Here is a 21,087-nt window from a genome sequence, read left to right as displayed (position 1 = left end):
TGAGGGCTGACTTCTGGAAGGGTTGACCCTGGACCCATTTGTGAGAAGAGGCTTAAGGAACTGAAATGAATGAGTGGATGAATTCTTTTATTGGCCAAGTGTGATTAGACACACAAGGAATTTGCCCTGGCGCAAATACTCCCAGTTATACATAAAAAGAAAAGATACATTAGTCAAGAATCCTCAGGTACAACACTTAATGATAGTCATAGGGTACAATAAGCAATCAAATCATACTAGGAAACAGTCCATAAAAATAGTTAGGATGCAAGCGACAAAGTTACAGTCATACAGTCACAAGTGGGAAGGGATGGGTGATAGGAATGATGAGAAGAATTAATAATAGTAATGCAGACTTAGTAAATAGTTGGACAGGGAAAAAACTGTCCTTGTGTGTCTAGTTGTTCTGATATGCAGTGCTCTATAGTGTCATTTTGGGGGAAGGAGTTGAAACAGTTTATGTCCGGGATGTAAATATTTTCACAGCCCTCTTTTTGACTCGTGCAGGATGCAGGTCCTCGATTGAAAGCAGGTTGGTAGTAATGGTTTTTTTCTGCAGTCCTAATTATCTTCTGAAGTCTGTGTCTGTCTTGTTGACATAGGTGCCTAAAAAATCTAAGACTGAAAGCATTCGTTGCCCTGTTTAAAAAAGAATGAGAAGTTTCTCAGGTGGAACTTGGCTCCTAGCAGCTTTATGTGTGCATCTGTGTAGTTTTCTTGGCATCTGTGCTACTTTCTTCCCAGATTCTTACCCTCTCAATGTAGCCTTCTGTAGATTTCTTGGTGGTCTCTCGTCCATGAGAAGCATTCAGCATTCTTTTGGCATCAGTCAAGTTATGATAGTGCTGCTCCTTAACATCTTCCAATGCTCCAAAAAAATGAATTAAAAACTGGAAAACTTTCACTCTATGGGCTGGAGGGGGGGGGGAACACTTGTAGTTATGGATTTCTTATAGTACAGCTTTAAAAAAGGAAAATAATAGTGATACCATTATTACAGGCCTTTCCTACAATCAGACCATTAAATTATACAGAGAGTTAATTTTCTGGTTAAAATTTACAAATGGGGCAGGTGATTCCAGCAGTCAAAGTTTCCTACCCAACAATACAGCAGACTCTTATAGCGACTTCTGGAACTATAGAATGTTTTTTTTTTCCTATCGGCCAGGCGTGGGTGGAAAAGACCTTCTAATTTCTACTGCAATTTGGGAGCTGAGATTTTTGCAAAAGAATACTACATTAAACAAAGCTTCAGCAAATGCTGCCATTAAAACTAAGTTTGGCATGACGTTTAAATGTTGCTCCTGCTTTTCCCAACCAGGTTGTATGAACACAGTGTTCTACAGTTGCGCATTAAGAAATTCCGCTGATGCGCTTTTACTTTTAAAACTTGCTGATCTGTCTCAGAGGTTTTTGAAAACAAATTAGCAAACTGGTCAAGTGTATTAAAAGCAACTCGCCCTTATAAATATCAGAAGGAGTCTGGTAGCATCTTTTCCGACAGACGTGTGTTTTACTAACCGGCGTAAGGTTTCATGAGGGCATACGTCACAGCAACATGGCTTTTAATAAAATACCAGTAGTCCTTGACTTACGACCACAATTGAGCCCACAGTTTTGTTCCAAGTAAAACAGTTAAGTGAGTTTTGCCCCATTTTACAACCTTGCTACAGATGTTAAATGAATCACTGCAGTTATTAAATTAGTCACACGGTTATTAAGTGAATCTGACTGATTAACTTTGCTTGTCAGAAGGTCGCAAAAGGGGATCACACGACCCCCAGGACACCGCAGCAGTCATAAATTTGAACCAAGTGTCTGGATTTTGTTGACGTGCTCATGGGGATGCTGCAATGGTCCTAAGTCTGAAAAATGGTCACAAGTCACTGTTTTCAGTGGTGTTGTAACTTCGAATGGTCATAAGCCGAGGACTAATGTTAATTGGAAAAGATACTGCCAGAAATCCTCCTGTTTATTATTACCATTCCAAGCCATACATCCTTCTACTTCTGTGTTGGCTGCTCTTATCATATGAGATGTTTGTCACAATCATTATTTAACCCTTTAAGAAGAAGATGATGATGATGATGTTGGACAAGAAGAAGGTGAAGCGAAATAATCCTAAAAGTTATTTCATTTAGCCATTCCAAAAAGTACATCTTGACAAAGGTACAAATTCCAATGTCAGTATGGGATACCCCAAGTAAGTTAGGAAACTCTTGTGGGATTACCCAAGCTGTGTATCTTAAACTTGCTGAAGATAATGTTTGATAGTTTACAGTGAGCAAATCATATTCCGGATAGCTGTATCTTATTTTTTACCAAAAATACACTATATCTGTTTTTATGATTGTTCTGTTGCTGCCTTTGCTGCCCTTGCCTTCCATTGATACCACAAAGAAAATTCTGGGATACGATCTAGCTTGTTTGGGGAATGTCACCTTTTATGGACATTATGAGAGGGAAATTTAATATACTTTATTGATACATATATAAAGCTCCTGTTTCAAGAAAGTTCTCCATTCTTCCAGCTGATGAACAGGTGTTTTTTTTTTATTCTGCTAGGCATTTTAGAATAGAATAGGAATAGGAATGGAATAGAACAGAACAGAATTCTTTATTGGCCAAGTGTGATTGGACACACAAGGAATTTGTCTTGGTGCAAATGCTCTCAGTGTACATAAAAGAAAAGATCCATTCGTCAAGAGTCAAGAATCATCAGGCCCAACACTTAATAACAGTCATAGGGTACAACAAGCAATCAAATCATACTAAGAAACAGTCCATATAGATCGTAAGGATACAAGCAACAAAGTTACAGTCATATAGTCACAAGTGGGAGGGGATGGGTGATAAGGAGTGATGAGAAGATAAATAGTAATAGTGTAAATAGTGTAAATAGTTGGACAGTGTTGAGGGAATTATTTGTTTAGCAGAGTGATGGCGTTCGGGGGAAAACTCTTCTTGTGTCTAGTTGTTCTGGTGTGCAGTGCTCTATAGCGTCATTTTGAGGGAAGGAGATGAAACAGTTTATGTCCGGGATGTGAGGGGTCTGTAGATATTTTCACAGCCCTCTTTTTGACTCGTGCAGTATACAGATCCTCCATGGAAGGCGGGTTGGTAGCCATTGTTTTTTCTGCAGTCCTAATTCCTCTCTGAAGACTGTGTCCGTCCTGTTGGGGTTGCAGAACCAAACCAGACAGTGATAGAGGTGCAGATGACAGACTCCATCATTCCTCTGCATTCCCATGGTCAGGTAATCAAAATTCAGCCACTTGGCAACTGACCCATATTTATGACAGTTGCAGTGCTCCAGGGTCACGTGTTCCCCTTTTGTGACCTTCTGACAAAGCAACCAAATGGGGAAGCCAGGTTTTCTTAACAACCGTGCTACAAACTTAACTGCAGTGATTCACTTAACAACAGTGGCAAGAAAGGTCGTAAAATGAAAGGGCAAAATTCACTGAACGAATGTCTCAACAGAAGTTTTGGGCTCAGCTGTGGTCGTACGTCGAGCTGTGGTCGTACGTACCTTCCCTCAAAACGACACTATAGAGCAGTGATCCCCAACCTTTTTGACGCCGCGGCCCGGTACTGGCATCAGCTGGGCGCCGCCATCTTTTTGATGAAAAGTGCTTCCGGTGAGCTTTCTACCTGGAAAAGCTCACCGGAGGTGCTAGCGCCGCCATCTTTTTTGATGAAAACGTGCTTCCGGTGAGCTTTCTACCTGGAAAAGCTCACCGGAAGCACTTTTTCATGAAAAAGATGGCGGCGCCAGCAAGCTGCGGCCCGGTAGGAGTTGTTCCGCGGACCGGTGGTTGGGGACCCCTGCTATAGAGCACTGCACACCAGAACAACTAGACACAAGAACAGTTTCCCCGAAAGCCATCACTCTGCTAAACAAATAATTCCCTCAACCCTGTTCAACTATTACAAAGTCTGCACTACTATTACTATTCATCTTCTCATCACTCCTTATCACCCATCCCCTCCCACTTGTGATTGTAGGACTGTAACTTTGTCGCTTGTATCCTTATGATTTATATGGACTGTTTCCTAGTGTGATTTGATTGCTTATTTGTATCCTATGATTATCATTAAGTGTTGTACGTTATGATTATTGACTCTAGATGAATGTATCTTTTCTGTTATGTACACTGAGAGCATTTGCACCAAGACAAATTCCTCGTGTGTCCAATCACACTTGGCCAATAAAGAATTCTATCCTATTCTACTCTACTCTATCTCTCCTCACCTCTACTCTATTCTATTCTACTTTACTCTGTTCATCTATTCTATTCTACTATTCTATTCTATTCTATTCTATTCTATTCTATTCTATTCTATTCTATTCTATTCTACCTGTAGTCAGACGAGGCCAGCTTTGGTGGAGCACCAATTTTAGGTATTCCCCTCCAGGCACAGAGCTGAAATGTGCGATGGCTGAGACGATTTTTCCAGTGATCGCTGATTACAGTGACCAGAGGATTGCAGGAAAAAACAACAACACAAGTTCTACCAATGGCTCTTTTTCTGTAATCTCGACGAAGATCTCAAAGTATTGGGCAACTAGCCTTGTAAATGTGCAAACTTGTGCTGTCTGTCCCAAAGTGAGGTCATCGAATCAATATGCGTACGGCCGAGGCAAGGAACAATTTGTGAGAATCCAAAGTCGGCAAGGAGAACCACCCAACCTTCCTATTTTAATAAAAGATGCATAATTGTCAGTAGGTACTATTTTTAATAACCGGGGAGCCAGTTTGGTCCGGTGCTTAAAAGTGCTGAATTAGATTAAACCTGGCAGGTTCAATCCCGCTTTAGGCATGTTGGAAGCCAGCTGGGTGACTTTTTTAGGCTGGTCCTTTTAAGTTTGGGAAGGAGGCAGCGTCAAGCTCCGCCTGGAAAAAAATGTTGCCAGGAAAACCGCATGGGCTTGTCGGTGCTGCCTGACTTGAAAACTCACCTGTACCAAAGTTGCTTCAGGCTGCAATTTTTGGACTGCCTTGCAGAATTAAGAAACTAGATGAACAGCGAACATATGGAGAGGGAGATCTAATTGATAGTGGAGAATGGAGGAAGTTTGGTATGCAATGCCTCATACATGCTTTTCCCCCAGCATTTACAGCTTGTGCTTGTTACTATTTTTTAAGCCCAAGTAAAGCAGGAATAGGCCATCATAACCTGGGCAGGCTCCCTCAAAAATGTGGCACATGCCAGCTGAGTACATAGTACCATCTGGAATTTGACCCTGGAATTGCAACAGTTATGAGCCAGCCTTTCTCACTTTGGAGACAGAAAATGGCTTGTTTTTGCCATAGAGAGATCAAATGCCCTAAAGGCACATCAAAGAGAGAGCGAGTTTTGGGTAGTGGTTAAACTGCTGCCCTAGAAACCAGGAGACCGTGAGTTCTAGTCCCACCTTAGGCCTGAAAAACTGTCTGGGTGACTTTGGCCCAACCACTGGGAGACTGTGAATTCTAGTGTCACCTTAAGTATAAAAGCCAACTGGGTGACTTTGGCCCAATCTCCAGGGGACGGTGAGTTCTACTTCTGTCTTAGGCAAGAAAGCCAGCTGGGTGACTTTGGCCCAACCGCCAGGAGGCTGTGAGTTCTAGTCCCACCTTAGGGATGAAAGCTGGTTGGGTGACTTTGGACCAATCACCAGGAGACGGTGAGTTGTAGTCTCACTTTTAAGTGTGAAAGCCAGCTGGGTGACTTTGGGCTCGTCCTTCTCTCTCGGCCCAAAGTCACTCATCCACATAAGTCTTTTAAATGGATAAATAAATCTACATCCCTGTAGTGCTTGCACAGGTTCCGACAGTGGATCATCTATTCATTGTAATGTGGCCCTTTCCCATCACCTCCAGCCTGATTGGACCTCTTGCCCGGATCTTTTGCCTTTTTTCACAAATGTTTGTGCTTCCGGTCAAGATTTATTCCAAAGAAAGGGAATCTCTTTTGTTGAAGTTAATAATCTTCCTGCTCTTTGCCTCCGAAGGAGTAAACTAGTTGGCAGAGGCAAGGAGCTTAAAAGATAGGCTTAAAACTAAAACACCCAAAAGATACATACTTGATACAGATTAAGTATTAATTTAGTCAGTTGACACTTTACATTCCAAAGATAAGGACAGGAGAACTTGATGTTCTCTGGATTTCTTGGATTTTATTTATCACAGTCCTTTGAATTGTACCATAATTTGTGACACCTTGTGTGTTGAGGGGGTATTCAGTGAGGCAATGTATATATTACAGTTGCAGTCCACAACATTTGTGGCTTGGTGGCCCAGCTGGGGGAGGGAGGGGAACTGGGCCCTCCTCACATGGCCTGGTTCCGAATCGGCCAGGGCGCAGTAGTGGGCCGCAGCCTGAGGGCTGGGGACCCCTGTATTAGAGGGCTGTCATTGACAAAATTATTAAAATCGCTCACAAAGTCTTGATACAGCTGTTCATATCACTATTTTAATATATCTAAGATAAATATTCTTCACTGGCTTCCTTTCTCTGCGATCATCATTCCTTGCTTGATAATGTTGGGATAAATATATATATATCCACATGAATTAATATCATTTATTAATTCTCCTAATCTGAAGTTAAATTCCAGGTGGACTTCCATTATGACTTTCTGGATCCAGTTCTTCCCTGTGGTTTTACTGCCAATCCCATAACTATAGGAGGTTGTGTGTTCTAATCCCGCTTTAGGTATGAAAGCCGTTGGGGTGACTTTAGGCTAATCACCAGGCGATAGTGAGTTCTAGTCCCACTTTAGGCATGAAAACTGGCTGGGTGACTTTGGGCCGATCATCTGGAGATGAAGTGTTCTAGTCCCACCTTAACCATGAAAGCCTGCTGGGTGATTTTGGAGTAGTCACTCTTTCTCGGTCCAACTCACGGTGTAGTTGTTGTGGGGTATTTTTCCATGGAGGAAGGAGTATTAGCTACGTCCACTGCCCGTGGTTGCTCATAAAGGAAGAAAAGCAGGAGATAAATTCAAATATAAAGAAATAAATAGCATTAATACTTAAGGTTCAGCTAGACTAGGTTGGACTTTTAGTGGGTAGCCATAGCAGTAGTTCAACAGTTGGGCATGTCCTGGTGTGACCTTTTATACACTTGTGTTGAAAAAGCAGAAGGATATGAGCAATGTTGATGCTTCTCCTTTTTTAAAAAAAAAACTTGGTTTTTTTGGGTCCACGCCCACCTGCCTGAGAATTATATCACTGATCTTAATGACACGTCTGATGTATCTTCTCCACAGCCACCAGTAACCTTTTCAAAGGCAAGTTCTCATGTAGCTTTGGCAGTTCATGAACCATAAGATCTTTGCATCTCTAGAAGTAAGACCAGAAGTTTTCATGTACTCTTAAATCTGCATACAAACAGCTAGCACAGTTCATGCATAGCACTAGCGGTGTTTTGAGAGATGGAATTAGCAACCAGCTTTTGAGAAAGCCAAGAAGTTTTTCACCTTTATTTTTTTTTCCAGAGAAATGGTTTGGTTTGCATTTTGCTTCTCTCACGATTCAACTCCTTTTTACCTGTGAACTATACCGAATATAGACTGAGCATTCTGAGAAAGGGTTGCAGCCTTGAGTTTCACTCTTTGGTAACCCCACTTTTAGTTTTCATTTTGTCATCTTTAATTCATTTGACATAATTAGGGTGTCAAGGTTGGCTAGAATGAGCGCAATACACTTGAATGCTGAATCTAAAGGTGCATTAGCAAGATAGATAAGATAATCTTTATTGTCATTTTTTTTTAATTGTGAGCACGTTGGCCCACATTAAAAATGAAATTCTGTTGCCTGCTCTCAAAAGAAAGTATATATCTATCCATACATAACACATACATACATATGCTATATACATACAAAAATACATACATACAGAAATACAGATCTGAAGAAACTCCTTGGATGAGAAACAAAATGTTTTGTAGGAAAAAAACAAAATCCAGTTGCCTTTGAAAAAGCACTTTTGGAACAACCATGATCTGGATGATGGAGGTCTCAATAGACATTTTTGGGGGAATTATACTATGGCAGTGCAATAATGCTTAATTCCGCCGTCTTGTCCCAAAGGTGCTTTTTTCAAGAGGCATCTGGACTTTCTGGTTTTCCTTTGAAGATGTTTCGCTTCTCATCCAAGAAGCTTCGTCAGAGTCGAAGAATTCAGAGCCTGGATGACTGAGAATCCACCACATAAATTCCCCATCTTGTTAAATCTATTTGCAAACTGCTCTTCCTAACATTTCTCCGAATCGCAGATCAGGCTGGATTGGGTGTGAATGCTTTTCTCTTTACATCTGCTGTTGACTCATCAACAGTCCCATTCCCTTTAACGGGACGGCTGGTGATGCGGCAGGGACACAAGATGAGTGGACAGACGTGTAGGCGCTGCCAGGATGGAACTGAAATGACAGCTGCTCTTTAAGGTTATATTTATAAGCTGCATAGAAGATTTCATGTTCATTTGTACTGCTTTCCCTTCCTCCTCACCCTTTCGAGCCTGATGGTACAGAGGCTTTTCTTTCCAAACGATCCTACAGTTTGTAGTCTACATAGATTTGCAAAACAATGGGATAAAGGAATATTCCTGAACTTTGTTTTATGGTTTTATCTCATGGCTTACTGTGACATTGTGTGAATGCATCAATGCAGTGCATGTTCTCTTAGCTTGCAGAGCTTGGGTTCGTTGAATGAATTTACCAAAAACGTAAATATTGCAGAATATGCAGCCTCACAGCTACATAATTAAGCTCCATTTCATGCTGAATAATCTAAATGTCAGCCTTGGAAGCCATATTTTACTTGGAAGCTTCAAGGCTGCCACACTTAGTTCCTGGGAATTTGGGATTTCTTAGCAGAAGGTTAGACTGGACAACATTCTTTCTTAGAAGTCAAGGACAAATTACGCTGCACTGTCTGGAGGAATGTCTCCATTTGGGATGAAGATTTGATTGGGCCATGATTGGACTGATGAATTCAGGGAATGGATCTTTGAATTTCTCTTGGGGAAGGGAAAACCCGGAGCTCTCCAATTTGGGTTTCCCCAGATGTGCCAATATGACAACTCTGATAAAATGTAACTTTGAGGAAATGCCTGTCTTGGAGTTTATTGAGTTGGAGGCTGTTAGTTGGAATGCTGACACTAAATTATTAATTATGAAATAGAAAACTATCTTTAGATAGATTTTTACTCCAAAAGCATTTTATTACAATAAATTCGATAAAAATAAAAAAAAAATCTGTTAAATTTTTTAAAAATCTGATTATTATTATTATTTTTTAATTTTTAAATCATCTATTTTTTTTATCCACCCTGGATGAAGGCAATCTCACTGGGACATGGGCAGAAAAAAATGGTTTTGCCATGGTATGTTTCAAATGAAACTCGGGCAGGTTCCTAAGACCAGGAAGGAAATCCAAAATGTGAATTGCTGGTTTTGTGGGAAAGCGAGTCCGACTTCATTTTTCCACGGAGATCAGCAAACACTTGAGCGTACCCCTTCAGATGCCCCAGGGGGAGATCATTGCCAGCATATTTGAAGGAGCTGATATGTATTTCAGGAATTGAGTCCTTCTTGTTGCTCTGGTTAGGAGGCTTAATTTACCAAGCTATGATGGGGTAATCCATCAACGCAGCAAAAGTACAACAAGAAGAAGAAACCTTCAGATTAATTTGCCTTGGTTTGTGAAGAGTGGTAACACCCCCATTCTCACGAGTTCTTATTGCATAGATGCCATTTGGGAGTTTAATAGAACATTGTGCATATGAGGGCACAAAAATCAGAGGTAGATAATTGCATCTTCCATTGCTTCCTCCATTTATTACTCCCCAACCTCTTTGAACCCTTCCCCCTTTCATCCCAAATCCCTATATTTATTTGGTGCTTTGTGTGGGTTGTGCATGGATACAGGTAGTCCTTGCTTAATGACTGATTGCTTAGCAATAGCACTTAGACTTATATACCACTTCATAGTGCTTTACTGCCCTCTCTAAGCAGAATAACAGAGTTGGAAGGGACTTCCTGGTCCAGTTCCCTGCTCAGGAAACCTGCTATCCCATTCCAGACAAACAGGGTTCCGGCAGCTTATTTGAAGGTAACATTCTACGTCTGGTGTAGCCAACTCTGAGCTACGTAATTCACTGTCACCCGTGATCCTGTTTTCCCCCACCCTCACCCCTCTGGGTGTATCACCCAATGAAATAGCAAGAGTCATCAATCATGCTCTCCAATTAGATTTTTTGTGGGGCAGAAGCTTCAGCCATCTAATCAGTCTTTGAAGAAAATATGAATGGAATGTGCTTTCGATTCCACACTGCTGCCTGCTCTTTGAAACTCCCCCACCCCTTCTTTCTGTTGTCAACTATAAAATGTGTATACAAAATGTTTTATGAGTTGACAGATTGTCCAATCTCTTCTTAAAAACTTCCAGTGTTGGAGGATTCACAACTTCTGGAGGCAACTTGTTCCACTGATTAATGGTTCTCGCTGTCAGGAAGTTCTCAGTTGCTTCTCTCCTTGATTAGTTTCCATCTAGTTGCTTCTTGTCTTGCCTTCTGGTTCTTTGGACAATAGGTTGACTCCCTCTCTTCTTTGGGGCAGCTGCTGGGATTCTGTAGAGATTCTCAGTCATCCAGGTCATGATTGTCCCAAAGGTGCTTTTTGAAAGAGGCAACTTTGCTTCCTTGTTTTTTCTTTTCTTTGAAGACATTTCGCTGCTTATCCAAGAGGCTTCTTCAGCTCTGACTGGATGGTGGGGAATGGAAGGATTTATCCTCCTTGCAGACAGCTGGTCATTTGCATCCTTTTAGAGGGTCGTTGAGGCTGCTTGGAGGTTTATCTGTGTCCTCCTCGGGGCATCTGACTGGTGCTCCTGGTTTCTGTAGTCTGCAATTTTTTTCCCCTCTGGAAATCCATTCCTACCCCCCATTTGAAGGGTGTTCATCCCAAATTGTGTAGCTAAAACTCTGTAGAGATTCTCCGTCACCCAGGTGATGGTGGTCCCAAAAGTGCTTTTTTTTTTAATAAGCAACTGGACTTTCTTGTTTTTTTCTTTTGAAGACGTTTCACTTCTCATCCAAGAAGCTTCTTCAGCTCTGACTGGATGGTGGAGGAATGGAAGGATTTATATTCCTTGCAGACAGCTGCGATGTGCGACATTATTTGACAGGTTCTGGTCTTTGGGGATGTTCATCCAGAGCAACTTATCACACAACCATTTTTGAGTTTTGAAATTAATGGCATTTACATGTAGTCCTTGACTTACAACCATAATTGAGCCTAAAAATTTCTATTGCTAAGCAAGGCTTAAGTGAGCCTTGTCCCATTTTACGGCCTTTCTTGGCACTGTTATTAAGTGAATCATTGCAGTTGTTAAGATAGTCACATGGTTGTTAAGTGAATCTGGCTTCCCCGTTGACTTTCCTTGTCAGAAGGAATCGCGTGACACCCCCTCTGGACACTGCAACCATCATAAATATGAGTCAGTTGTCGCTAGTTGAAGACTACCATTTTGGTAAAGCAGTTCTGAGTCCTTTTAAAGGTCTTCCACTTAGCTCCAGGGGTGGGATTCAAATTTTTTATCAACCGGTTCTGTGGGTGTGGCTTAGGTGGTGGGCGTGGCTTGGCGTCATGTGACTGGCTGGACATGGCTTGGTGGTCATGTTATTGCCTGGGTGTGGCCAACTCGGTATCACTCAAATCGAGGCACGCATCTCCTCGCCTGGCCTCTCATGACTGTGGGGATGTTGCAACAGTCGTAAGTGTGAAAAATGGTCATAAGTCACTTTTTTCAGTGCCATTGTAACTTTGAATGGTCACTCCGCACAAGCAAAGTACCAGCAAAGGAGGGGAAAAAAGCTCCAGAGAAGTTCCTGAGACAGGAAGTCTAGTCCTGCCAAGAATGTAATAAGGGTCAACGGAGAGGCAGTTTCTGTAAGCAACACCAGAATGTTTCCTTCCTGCCTTCCTTACAGGATTAGCCCAGTAATTTTTTCTAACAACCGGTTCTCCGAACTGCTTAGAATGTTAACAACCGGTTCTAGTGAATAGGTGCAAACTGGCAGAATCCCACCCCTGCTTAGCTCCCATTGGGGCATCCGTCCAGTTGCTCCTCGTAATCCAACGAGGCACCACCTTTAATGTGCAATATGTACCTACTCCTTCATCTACTATAAGAGCACAGCGGACCCCATACTTAACAAGACTTGCATTGTGGAATGGATGGGAATTTTGTGGGCCATGTCTCGTAGTGACGAGGAATTTCTGTTTTTAGACAGCCAAGTAACCGTCTTTTCTTCACTTTTCTTAACCTCTGCAATACCAGCGGCACCTCTTCCCATCCAATCACTTCTTACAACTCCGCAAATAGAATAGAACCGTGATGGCGAACCTGTGGCACGCGTGCCAGAAGTGGCATGCAGAGGCATTTCTGCCGGCACACACGCCATCACCCAGAACTGATCTACTGCGCATGCATGGGCGCTTCCCCACCAGCCAGCTGATTGTTGCGTATCTGCCGCGCATGGGCAGGGGGCGCATGACACGTGCATGCGCAGGGGGGGGCGGGGGAGGTCACACATGCATTGCATTATGGGTGCAGGCATTATGGGTGCATGCACGCACACCTTTGGCACCCAACAATGAAAAGGTTAGCCATCCCTGGAATAGAATATTCTTTATTGGACACACGAGGAATTGGTCTCGGGTGCATAAGCACTCAGTGTACATACAAGGACAGGCTGTGCCTGTGTCTGTAATTAATTAGGATTAGAATTAAAATTAAAATTGGAATTGGAATGGAATGGAACGGAACGGAACGGAACAGGGAGAGGAGAAGGGAAGAGGGGAGGAGAAGAGAAGACCTGTATTAAATAACTTCACTTACAAGAAGCTAGCCTTTCTTCTTTCTCAGTTTTAGAATATTTGTGGCATTTGAGATAAGACCCTGTCGGAAGTTACGATTCCCCCTTCTTCTAGGAAAACAGCCCCCCACCCTTTGTCAAGTAGGGCTATTAAAATAGCTGGAGCCAGCTTACTTTTTACAACAAAGGAAGGAGAAAATTACAGGCATGAGATACAGAAAAAACCCTACGAACTAGCTAAGATCCTTTCCCATAGAAATCAAACAGATGGCAAGCTATAAAAAAAAAACTTGTGAAAAGCAAACCAAAGGGCATGGCAGGAAGGAACCACGATAGCAAACAACTACAAAGGACCAGGACCATAAAACCAAGATCCCAATCTCCGAGACAGGAATTCAACACACGCACATCAAAGACTTCATTTTACAAATCAAAGAACCTGAAGTGTATAAGAGGGAGGTTTTCCTACTCACTTATTAGATTCATCCTAGGATTTCTTTTTACCTGCCTTCCTATTAATAAACCGATTCTGACTTTCAACGCAGCTGACCAAATCATTTTGCCTTTCTGCAGCTGACCAAATCATTTTGCCTTTCTCCCAGCCGGGAAATTTGAATCCACAAAAGGAAAGAACTTTGCCTATTCCTTAAAGGGCAAGGCTTTTTTTTTTTTCCTTCCCTCACCCCTATAACTGGATTTCACCTTGCAGGATAGTTGAAAGCCAGTATATTTTGAAATAAGAGCAGTATTTTACAGCCAGACTGATTATTACTATCTTTTGCTCAAGCTGTAGGTAGTTGAATTCATGAGCAATTCCATCCGGAACACCCAATGATGATATTATTTATACATTAACGTGAATTTTTTTGTTTTGTTCCGATGCTAGGTCTCCTGTTTATCTTACACAGGATATATGCTTTATTTTATATGGGGATTGTTAGTTGGTTTATTGTTTTGCTTTTGGCTGCATGCTACCCCGAGTCACATGGTTTGAGCTGGGCAGCCAAAGTTTCTCCCTTTAAATTTAAACTGCTTCAAAAGGTGAGTAACCGTTTCTGTCAGCCAAACAGAAACATCTGTTTGCCCGCTAAAGCGTAATTGTTCAATCCTTATCTCTCGATGTGTAAGCTCACGGTGGTTTGCTTGCAGTTGTGGCTTTGTTGTGTTGTTGTGGTTGCGTTCTCAAAGCCTGGGTTGTTTTCCTGCAGGGTTGCATTCCCCAGTCTGGGGAACAAGTATAATTCAACTTTTCTCGTGACACTTCTTTTATTTGGACAAGCTGGACGTGGCTGGTGCCTAGCCTAACCCAGTGCAGGTGGTCCTCGCCTTAAGACCACCCCTGAGCCCAACAATTTCTGTGGCTAAGTGAGACAGTTGTTAAGTGAGCTTGGTCCCCTTTTCACAACTTTTCTTGCTGCAGCTGTTCAGTGAATCGCTACAGTTGTTAATAGCAATGGCGTATAGACTTACAGATAACAGATAATCAGAGTTGGAAGGGACCTTGTAGATCATCTAGTCCAACCCCCCTCCCAAGCGGGAGACCCTACACCATTTCTGACAAACAGCAGTCCAGTCTCTTCTTGAAAGTCTCAAGTGATGAAGCTCCCACAACTTCTGAGGGCAACTTCTGTTCCATGGGTGGATTTTTCTCACTGTCAGAAAATTCCTCCTTATTTCCAGGTTGAATCTCTCCTGGATCAGTTTCCATCCATTATTCCTTGTCTGGCCTTCGGGTGCTTTAGACTTATCTCAAAGGTGCGTTTTTTTCAGGAGGCAACTGGACTTTCTGGGGTTTTTTTTTCTTTGAAGATGTTTCCCTTCTCCTCCAAGAAGCTTCTTCAGTTCTGACTGGATGGTGGGGAAAGGAAGGATGGATACTCCTTGCAGACAGCAGGTCATTGGCATCCTTTTAGAGGGTCGTGGAGGCCACTTGGAGGCCTGTCTGTGTTCTCAGGGTCACCTGAGTAGGGCAAATGGGTGTGGAGCCTCCTTGGGACTGCTGAAAGGACCGTGTTGTAGATTGGAGATAGGTGATGCCATATCCCTCCCCCTCTGTTGAGGGAAGGCCGTTCAATTTTGACATAGATGGCTTCTTTGACCCACCCCACCCCACCCCCTCTTTCCACATTTTGGAGAGAGGACCACTGGTTTGAAAGGGGGTTCCAAGGAGCCATCTATGTCAGCCCTCTTTCAACCAAGGGGTTGGGTTCCAACATCATCTTTCTCCAGTCTACAACGCAACAGTTCCAAGAAGGCTCCACACCCCTTTGAACCACTCAGGGAACCCTGATGACCAATACAAACCTCCAAGTGTCCTCAGCGACTCGCTACAAGGGTGCAAATGACCAGCTGTCTGCAAGGAATATCGATCCTTTCCATTCCTCCACCATCCAGTCAGAGCCGAAGAAGCTTCTTGGAGGAGAAGCGAAGCATCTTTCAAAGAAAAACCAGAAAGCCCAGTTGCCTCTTGAAAAGGAAAAGAGCACTTTTAGGACAACCACCTGGACCTGGATGACAGAGAATCTCCATATAGACACTTAGACTTGTATACCTCTTCACGGTGCTTTCCAGCCCTCTCTAAGCAGTTTACCTGAGTCAGCATATTTGCCCCCAACAATCATTTTACCGACTTCGGAAGGAGGGAAGTGAGAATCTTTGGCAGTTGTCAGAACTGAACACACTCAAAACCGTAGAGATGGTGGTAGACCTTAGGAGAAACCCTCCCGTACTACCACCTCTTACAATACTAGACAACACAGTATCAACAGTAGAGACGTTCCGATTTCTAGGTTCTATCCTATCGGATGACCTAAAATGGACACCTAACATCAAAAATGTCATCAAAAAAGCACAACAAAGAATGTTCTTTCTACTCCAACTCAGGAAGCTCAAACGGCCCAAGGAGCTGCTGATCCAGTTCTACAGAGGAATTACGGAGTCTGTCATCTGCACCTCTATCCCTGTCTGGTTTGGCTCTGCAACCCAACAGGACAGACACAGACTCCAGAGGATAATTAGGACTGCAGAAAAAACAATGGCTACCAACCTCCCTTCCATGGAGGACCTGCATACTACACGAGTCAAAAAGAAGGCTGTGAAAATATCTACAGACCCCTCACATCCCGGACATAAACTGTTTCAACTCCCACCCTCAAAACGACACTATAGAGCATTGCACACCAGAACAACTAGATACAAGGGGAGTTTTTCCCAAAAGCCATCACTCTGCTAAACAAATAATTCCCTCAACACTGTCCAACTATTTACAAAGTCTGCACTACTATTACTGTTAATCTTCTCATCACTCCTTATCGCCTATCCTCTTCCACTTGTGACTTTATGACTGTAACTTTGTTGCTTGTATCCTTACGATCTATATGGACTGTTTCCTAGTAGGATTTGATTGTTTATTTGTATCCTAAGACTATTGTTAAGTTTTTTACCTGATGATTCTTGACTCTTGACAAAAGTATCTTTTCTTTTATGTACACTGAGAGTATTTGCACCAAGACAAATTCCTTGTGTGTCCAATCACACTTGGCCAATAAAGAATTCTATTCCTATTCTATTTCTATTTCTATTTCTATTTCTATTCTATTCTATTCTATTCTATTCTATTCTATTCTATTCTATTCTATTCTATTCCATTCCATTCCATTCCATTCCATTCCAACCTGCCATATTGCCTTGTAACCACTGGTGCCTCGACGGCTCGAGTTAAGACGGTCGTTAAGCGAACCTGGCTTTCCCATTGCAAGTCAGAAGGTCGCAAAAGGGGTTCGCGTGATTCCAGGACCCTGCGACCATCATAAATGTGAGTCAGCTGCCTAGCGTCTGAATTTTGATCACGTGACCCTGGAGATGCTGCAGCGGTTGTAAGCGTGGGGGGGGAAAAAGAACCCCAGTCATAAGTGCCGTGTCTGAACGGTCATTAAACAAACTCTTGTGAGACAAGGACGGCCAGCAATCGTTCGTTCAGTCCTGAGCCACAACTCTTCTCTACAGTTGGCCGCTTGGGAAGGAAGGAAGGAAGCAAGCAAGCATGCCACAATTTGAGCTTGAAAGACAATGGAGTTTCTTGCTCAATCCAGTCAAAACTGTTCCTGTGGCATTTTCCTGCCAGTGTTCTATCCGCTTGAATGTCAACTCAACGGCTAATTGACTTTGGGGTTAATTATGCCATGGAACCAGAATCAGAATAGAGCTGGGAGGGACCTTGGAGGTCTTCTAGTCCTACTCACCACTCAAGCAGGAGATCTTAGACCCGGGATGGAGAACCTGTGGCCCGTGTGCCAGAATTGGCATGCAGAGCCATCTCTGCGGGGACGCCAGCCGTCACCCCAAGCTCAGTTCTACTGCGCATGCGCATGTGCCTCCCGCCAGCCAGCTCATTTTCGGGTATCTGCTCCGCATGCGTGGCGGGCTCAGGGGACGCACGTGCTCATGCTCAGGGGGCAAGGGAAGCACGGGGGTTGCGCGTGCATGGCATTATGGGTGCATGCACATGCGTGCATTTTCAGTACACGATGACAAAAAGGTTAGCCATCACTGCCTTAGACCATTCCAGACAAATGGCTATCCAGTCTCTTCTATAGGTAGGTAGGTAGGTAGGTAGGAAGGTAGGTAGAGATAGATGGATAGAGAGATAGAAGATAGATAGGTAGGTAGATAGATAGATGATAGATAGATAGATAGATAGATAGATAGATAGATAGATAGATAGATAGATAGATAGATAGATAGATAGATAGATAGATAGATAGATAGATAGATAGATAGATAGATAGATAGATAGATAGATAGATAGATAGATAGATTAGATAGGATAGATTAGATAGGATAGATAGATAGATAGATAGATAGATAGATAGATTAGATAGATAGATAGATAGATAGATAGATAGATAGATAGATAGATAGATAGATAGATAGATAGATAGATAGATAGATAGATAGATAGATAGATAAGATAGATAGATAAGATAGATAAGATAGATAGATAGATAGATAGATAGATAGATAGATAGATTAGATAGATAGATAGATAGATAGATAGATAGATAGATAGATAGATAGATAGATAGATAGATTAGATAGATAGATTAGATAGATAGATTAGATAGATAGATAGATTAGATAGATAGATAGATAGATTAGATAGATAGATAGATAGATAGATAGATAGATAGATAGATTAGATAGATTAGATAGATAGATAGATAGATAGATAGATAGATAGATAGATACATACATACATACATACATACATACATACATACTGTAGATAGTTAATTTGTTTTGTGCTTAATAAACAGCATACTGTCTGGGTCAATTCGTTTACATAGTAATACTTAAGTTCCTAATTTCTACCACTTTTATCCAGCCATTGATAAAACAAGTCCCAAATTCAAAATATATTCTGTCATCTTTTTCTTTTATCTTCAGTGTTAATGTGTCCGTTTCTGCACGGTCCGATATTTTTTTTTAATTATATCTTCTTTCGCAAGTTGTTTCCTTGCTTTTCCAATGTTGTGCAAATATGTTAAAACATGCAATATCAAATATACATTTCCTTTATATTTTTTCTGGTATGATGCCTTAACAAAAATAATTCTGGCTTGCAATCTATATGTTGTCTTAACATTTTTTCTTTTTTTGAAAACAATTTTATTAGTTTTTAAAGACAAACAAAACATAAAAACATCCAGCTTTCTTTCCTAGATAATACGTGCCCAGTTTTTGACTGTCCAGTCTCTTCTTAAAAGCCTCCAGAGATGGAGCATCCACAACTTCTAGTGGCAAGCTGTTCCACTGGTTAATTGTCCTCACAGTCAGGAAGTTTCTCCTTAATTCCAGGTTGCTTCACTCCTTGATGAGTTTCCATCCATGGCTTCTTGCTTTGGAAAATACTTTGACACCCCCCCTCTTCTTTGGGGCAGCCCCTCAAATACCGAAAGACCCCCCTCAAATCCTGTCAGCGCTAGTCCTCCTGTTCTCTACAAGATCATCCATCCTGTCCCAGGTAGATGGACCGTATCTTTCTCAATCGCCGCCCACAAACGTAACATCACCAGTAGTTGGGATTATACCTGAGTTGCTTAATGTGGCTATTTGAAATTTCTGTTTGCCATCAGAACTTGGTAAGGGGTGAAAGCACCAAAGTATAAATTAGATTGTGCATAATCTCTTGGTTCCCAGGATTGGATAGGATATTGTTGTTATTATTTTTATTAGAATTTTTTTTTCTTTAATCCCAGCTTTTACATAGTTTGGTCGACCTTCCCATTCGGCTTCCGAGAACAAAGTCAATGGGAGAAGACAGATTCGCTTCATCCCAATTCTGTTAATAACTCTAGTGATTCGTTTAACAACCGTGATGTTAAAAAAAAAAGGTGGTACAATGGGAAAGAAACTCATTTAACAATCGTCTTGCTTAGCAATGGAAATGTGGAGCTCGATCGTGGTCGTAAGTCAAGGACTACCTGTATTAGCTGTCTGCAACAGGCAGTGTATGTGTGTTTTGTGTGTGTGTGTGTGTTTGTTTGTGTGTGTGTTGTGTGTGTGTGTGTTTTGTGTGTGTGTAGATAGATGGATGGACAGACGGACAGACATGTGTTTGTGGTGTGCAGTGTGTGTGTGGACAGACGGTGTGTGTGTGTTTGTGTGTGTGTAGATGGATGGATGTTTTGTGTGTGTGTAGATGTGGACAGAGGAAGAGGGTTTTGTGTGTGTGTGTGTAGTGTGTGTGTGTTTGTGTGTGTGTGTGGATGTGGATGGATGATGGACAGACAGACAGCGTAGTGTGTGTGTGTGTGTTCTGGTGTGTGTAGATAGATAGATGGACAGACGGACAGACATTGGTTTTGTGTGTGTGTGTGTGTGGATGTGGAGGTGGCGAGGAGACTTGTGTGTGTGTGTGTAGATGGATGGATGGATGGACAGATGGACAGACGTGTGTGTGTGTGTGTGTGTGTAGATGGATGGATGGATGGACAGACGGACAAACTGTGTGTGTGTACGTGTGTGTGTGTGTGCTTAGAAGGGTGTAATTGTTCTGACTGTTGCCCAACGTTCAGAAAATAGCTTTTAAAAATGACTGCACCGGTTTCTTTTAATACTGGGGAAGAAGAACCATTCATTTCCCTTATTGTACAGGAAACAGTTTTGTTGTCAAAGATAACTGAACTATATATATATATATATTGTCTCCTGCTGTGCCCGCTGAGGTCATTCCAAGCTTCTCGACTCTCCCCGCCATTCATTTATATGTGTGTTTCCCCGAAAATAAGACCCTGTCTTATTTATTTTGCCAGCAAAAAAGGCACCCAGGTCTTATTTTTGGGGGGATGTCCTCCACTGACTAACCTCACCTGGGCGCGTCGCCCCCGGCCTCCTTTTCGCTGTCAGAGGCCTTCAGGAACTTCTTCTTCTGCAGCCACGGCTTTCCTGAAGGCCTCTGCAGCCGATATAACAGACCTCCAGATCGATCCTGAGCTGTTATCAGCTCCAGAGGCCTTCAGAAAAGCCTTACTGGCTGCAGAAGAAATGGGCCTGCAAGGCAGGCATCGGGGTGTAGGAACTGTCCAAAGGTAAGTAGTAGGGCAGCTCCACACACACCCCAACCCCACCCTAGCTTAATTTTTACCCGTCCGCCCTGGAGTGGGTGGGATCTTAATTAGGGCTTATTTTGGGCCCACGTGTAAAAAATCAAGCTAAGACTCACTTTCAGGGTAGGTCGTGTTTTGGGGAAAACAGGGTATTTATAACCTAGAATACATAGTCTTAATTGTAGGAGAAGTAAGCCGAGAGCCTTGGAATAGCCATACTAGTTTTGCTTTCAAAAATGTCCCCCCCCACTTCTTCTTCAGTGAATAGGCTGTAAAATCATCTGAAGTTTTTGCTCATGCCTTGTGCTTTGGTTTCGTTTCTGCAGGGAACACCGTTAGCAACTTGATTTTCATTCTCCCTCCCATCTATGGTGCAATCCAGAGTTACAAAGATGGCCTTGAGAAACGCTACATAATGGCCTACTTGTGTGTCACAGGTACGTGAGCTTCTCTTCCGTTCTGTGACTTGCTTCGACCGAAGGGTTTTTCTCTGACTTCAGTGGGATCTCTAGTTTGAATGCCCACCTTATGTGCCCGCATGAAATGTAGCTGGAATAGTGGGTCACTGTTAAACTTTCAGCCCTGAGAAATAATGTGAGCTCTTCTAAGA

General features: G+C 42.3%; 1 protein-coding gene across 2 annotated transcripts in view; it reads left to right on the top strand.

Moving 5' to 3' along the window:
• ACER3 (alkaline ceramidase 3) overlaps positions 1–21,087 on the top strand; it is a 57,368-nt gene that overhangs the window by 1,389 nt on the left and 34,892 nt on the right. For both annotated transcript variants that reach the window (XM_087965984.1, XM_087965985.1), the window contains exon 2: positions 20,804–20,914. In XM_087965984.1, the coding sequence (XP_087822110.1) occupies positions 20,804–20,914 (111 nt within the window). The remainder of the gene's footprint in view (positions 1–20,803; positions 20,915–21,087) is intronic.

Source organism: Notechis scutatus, chromosome 5 (genome assembly GCF_049901735.1).
Source record: "Notechis scutatus isolate UNSWTSFEM ecotype Mainland chromosome 5, rNotScu1.2, whole genome shotgun sequence".
Lineage (NCBI taxonomy): Eukaryota > Metazoa > Chordata > Lepidosauria > Squamata > Elapidae > Notechis > Notechis scutatus.
Note: the sequence above shows the minus strand (reverse complement) of the source record. Positions and strands in the feature narration are given on the sequence as shown.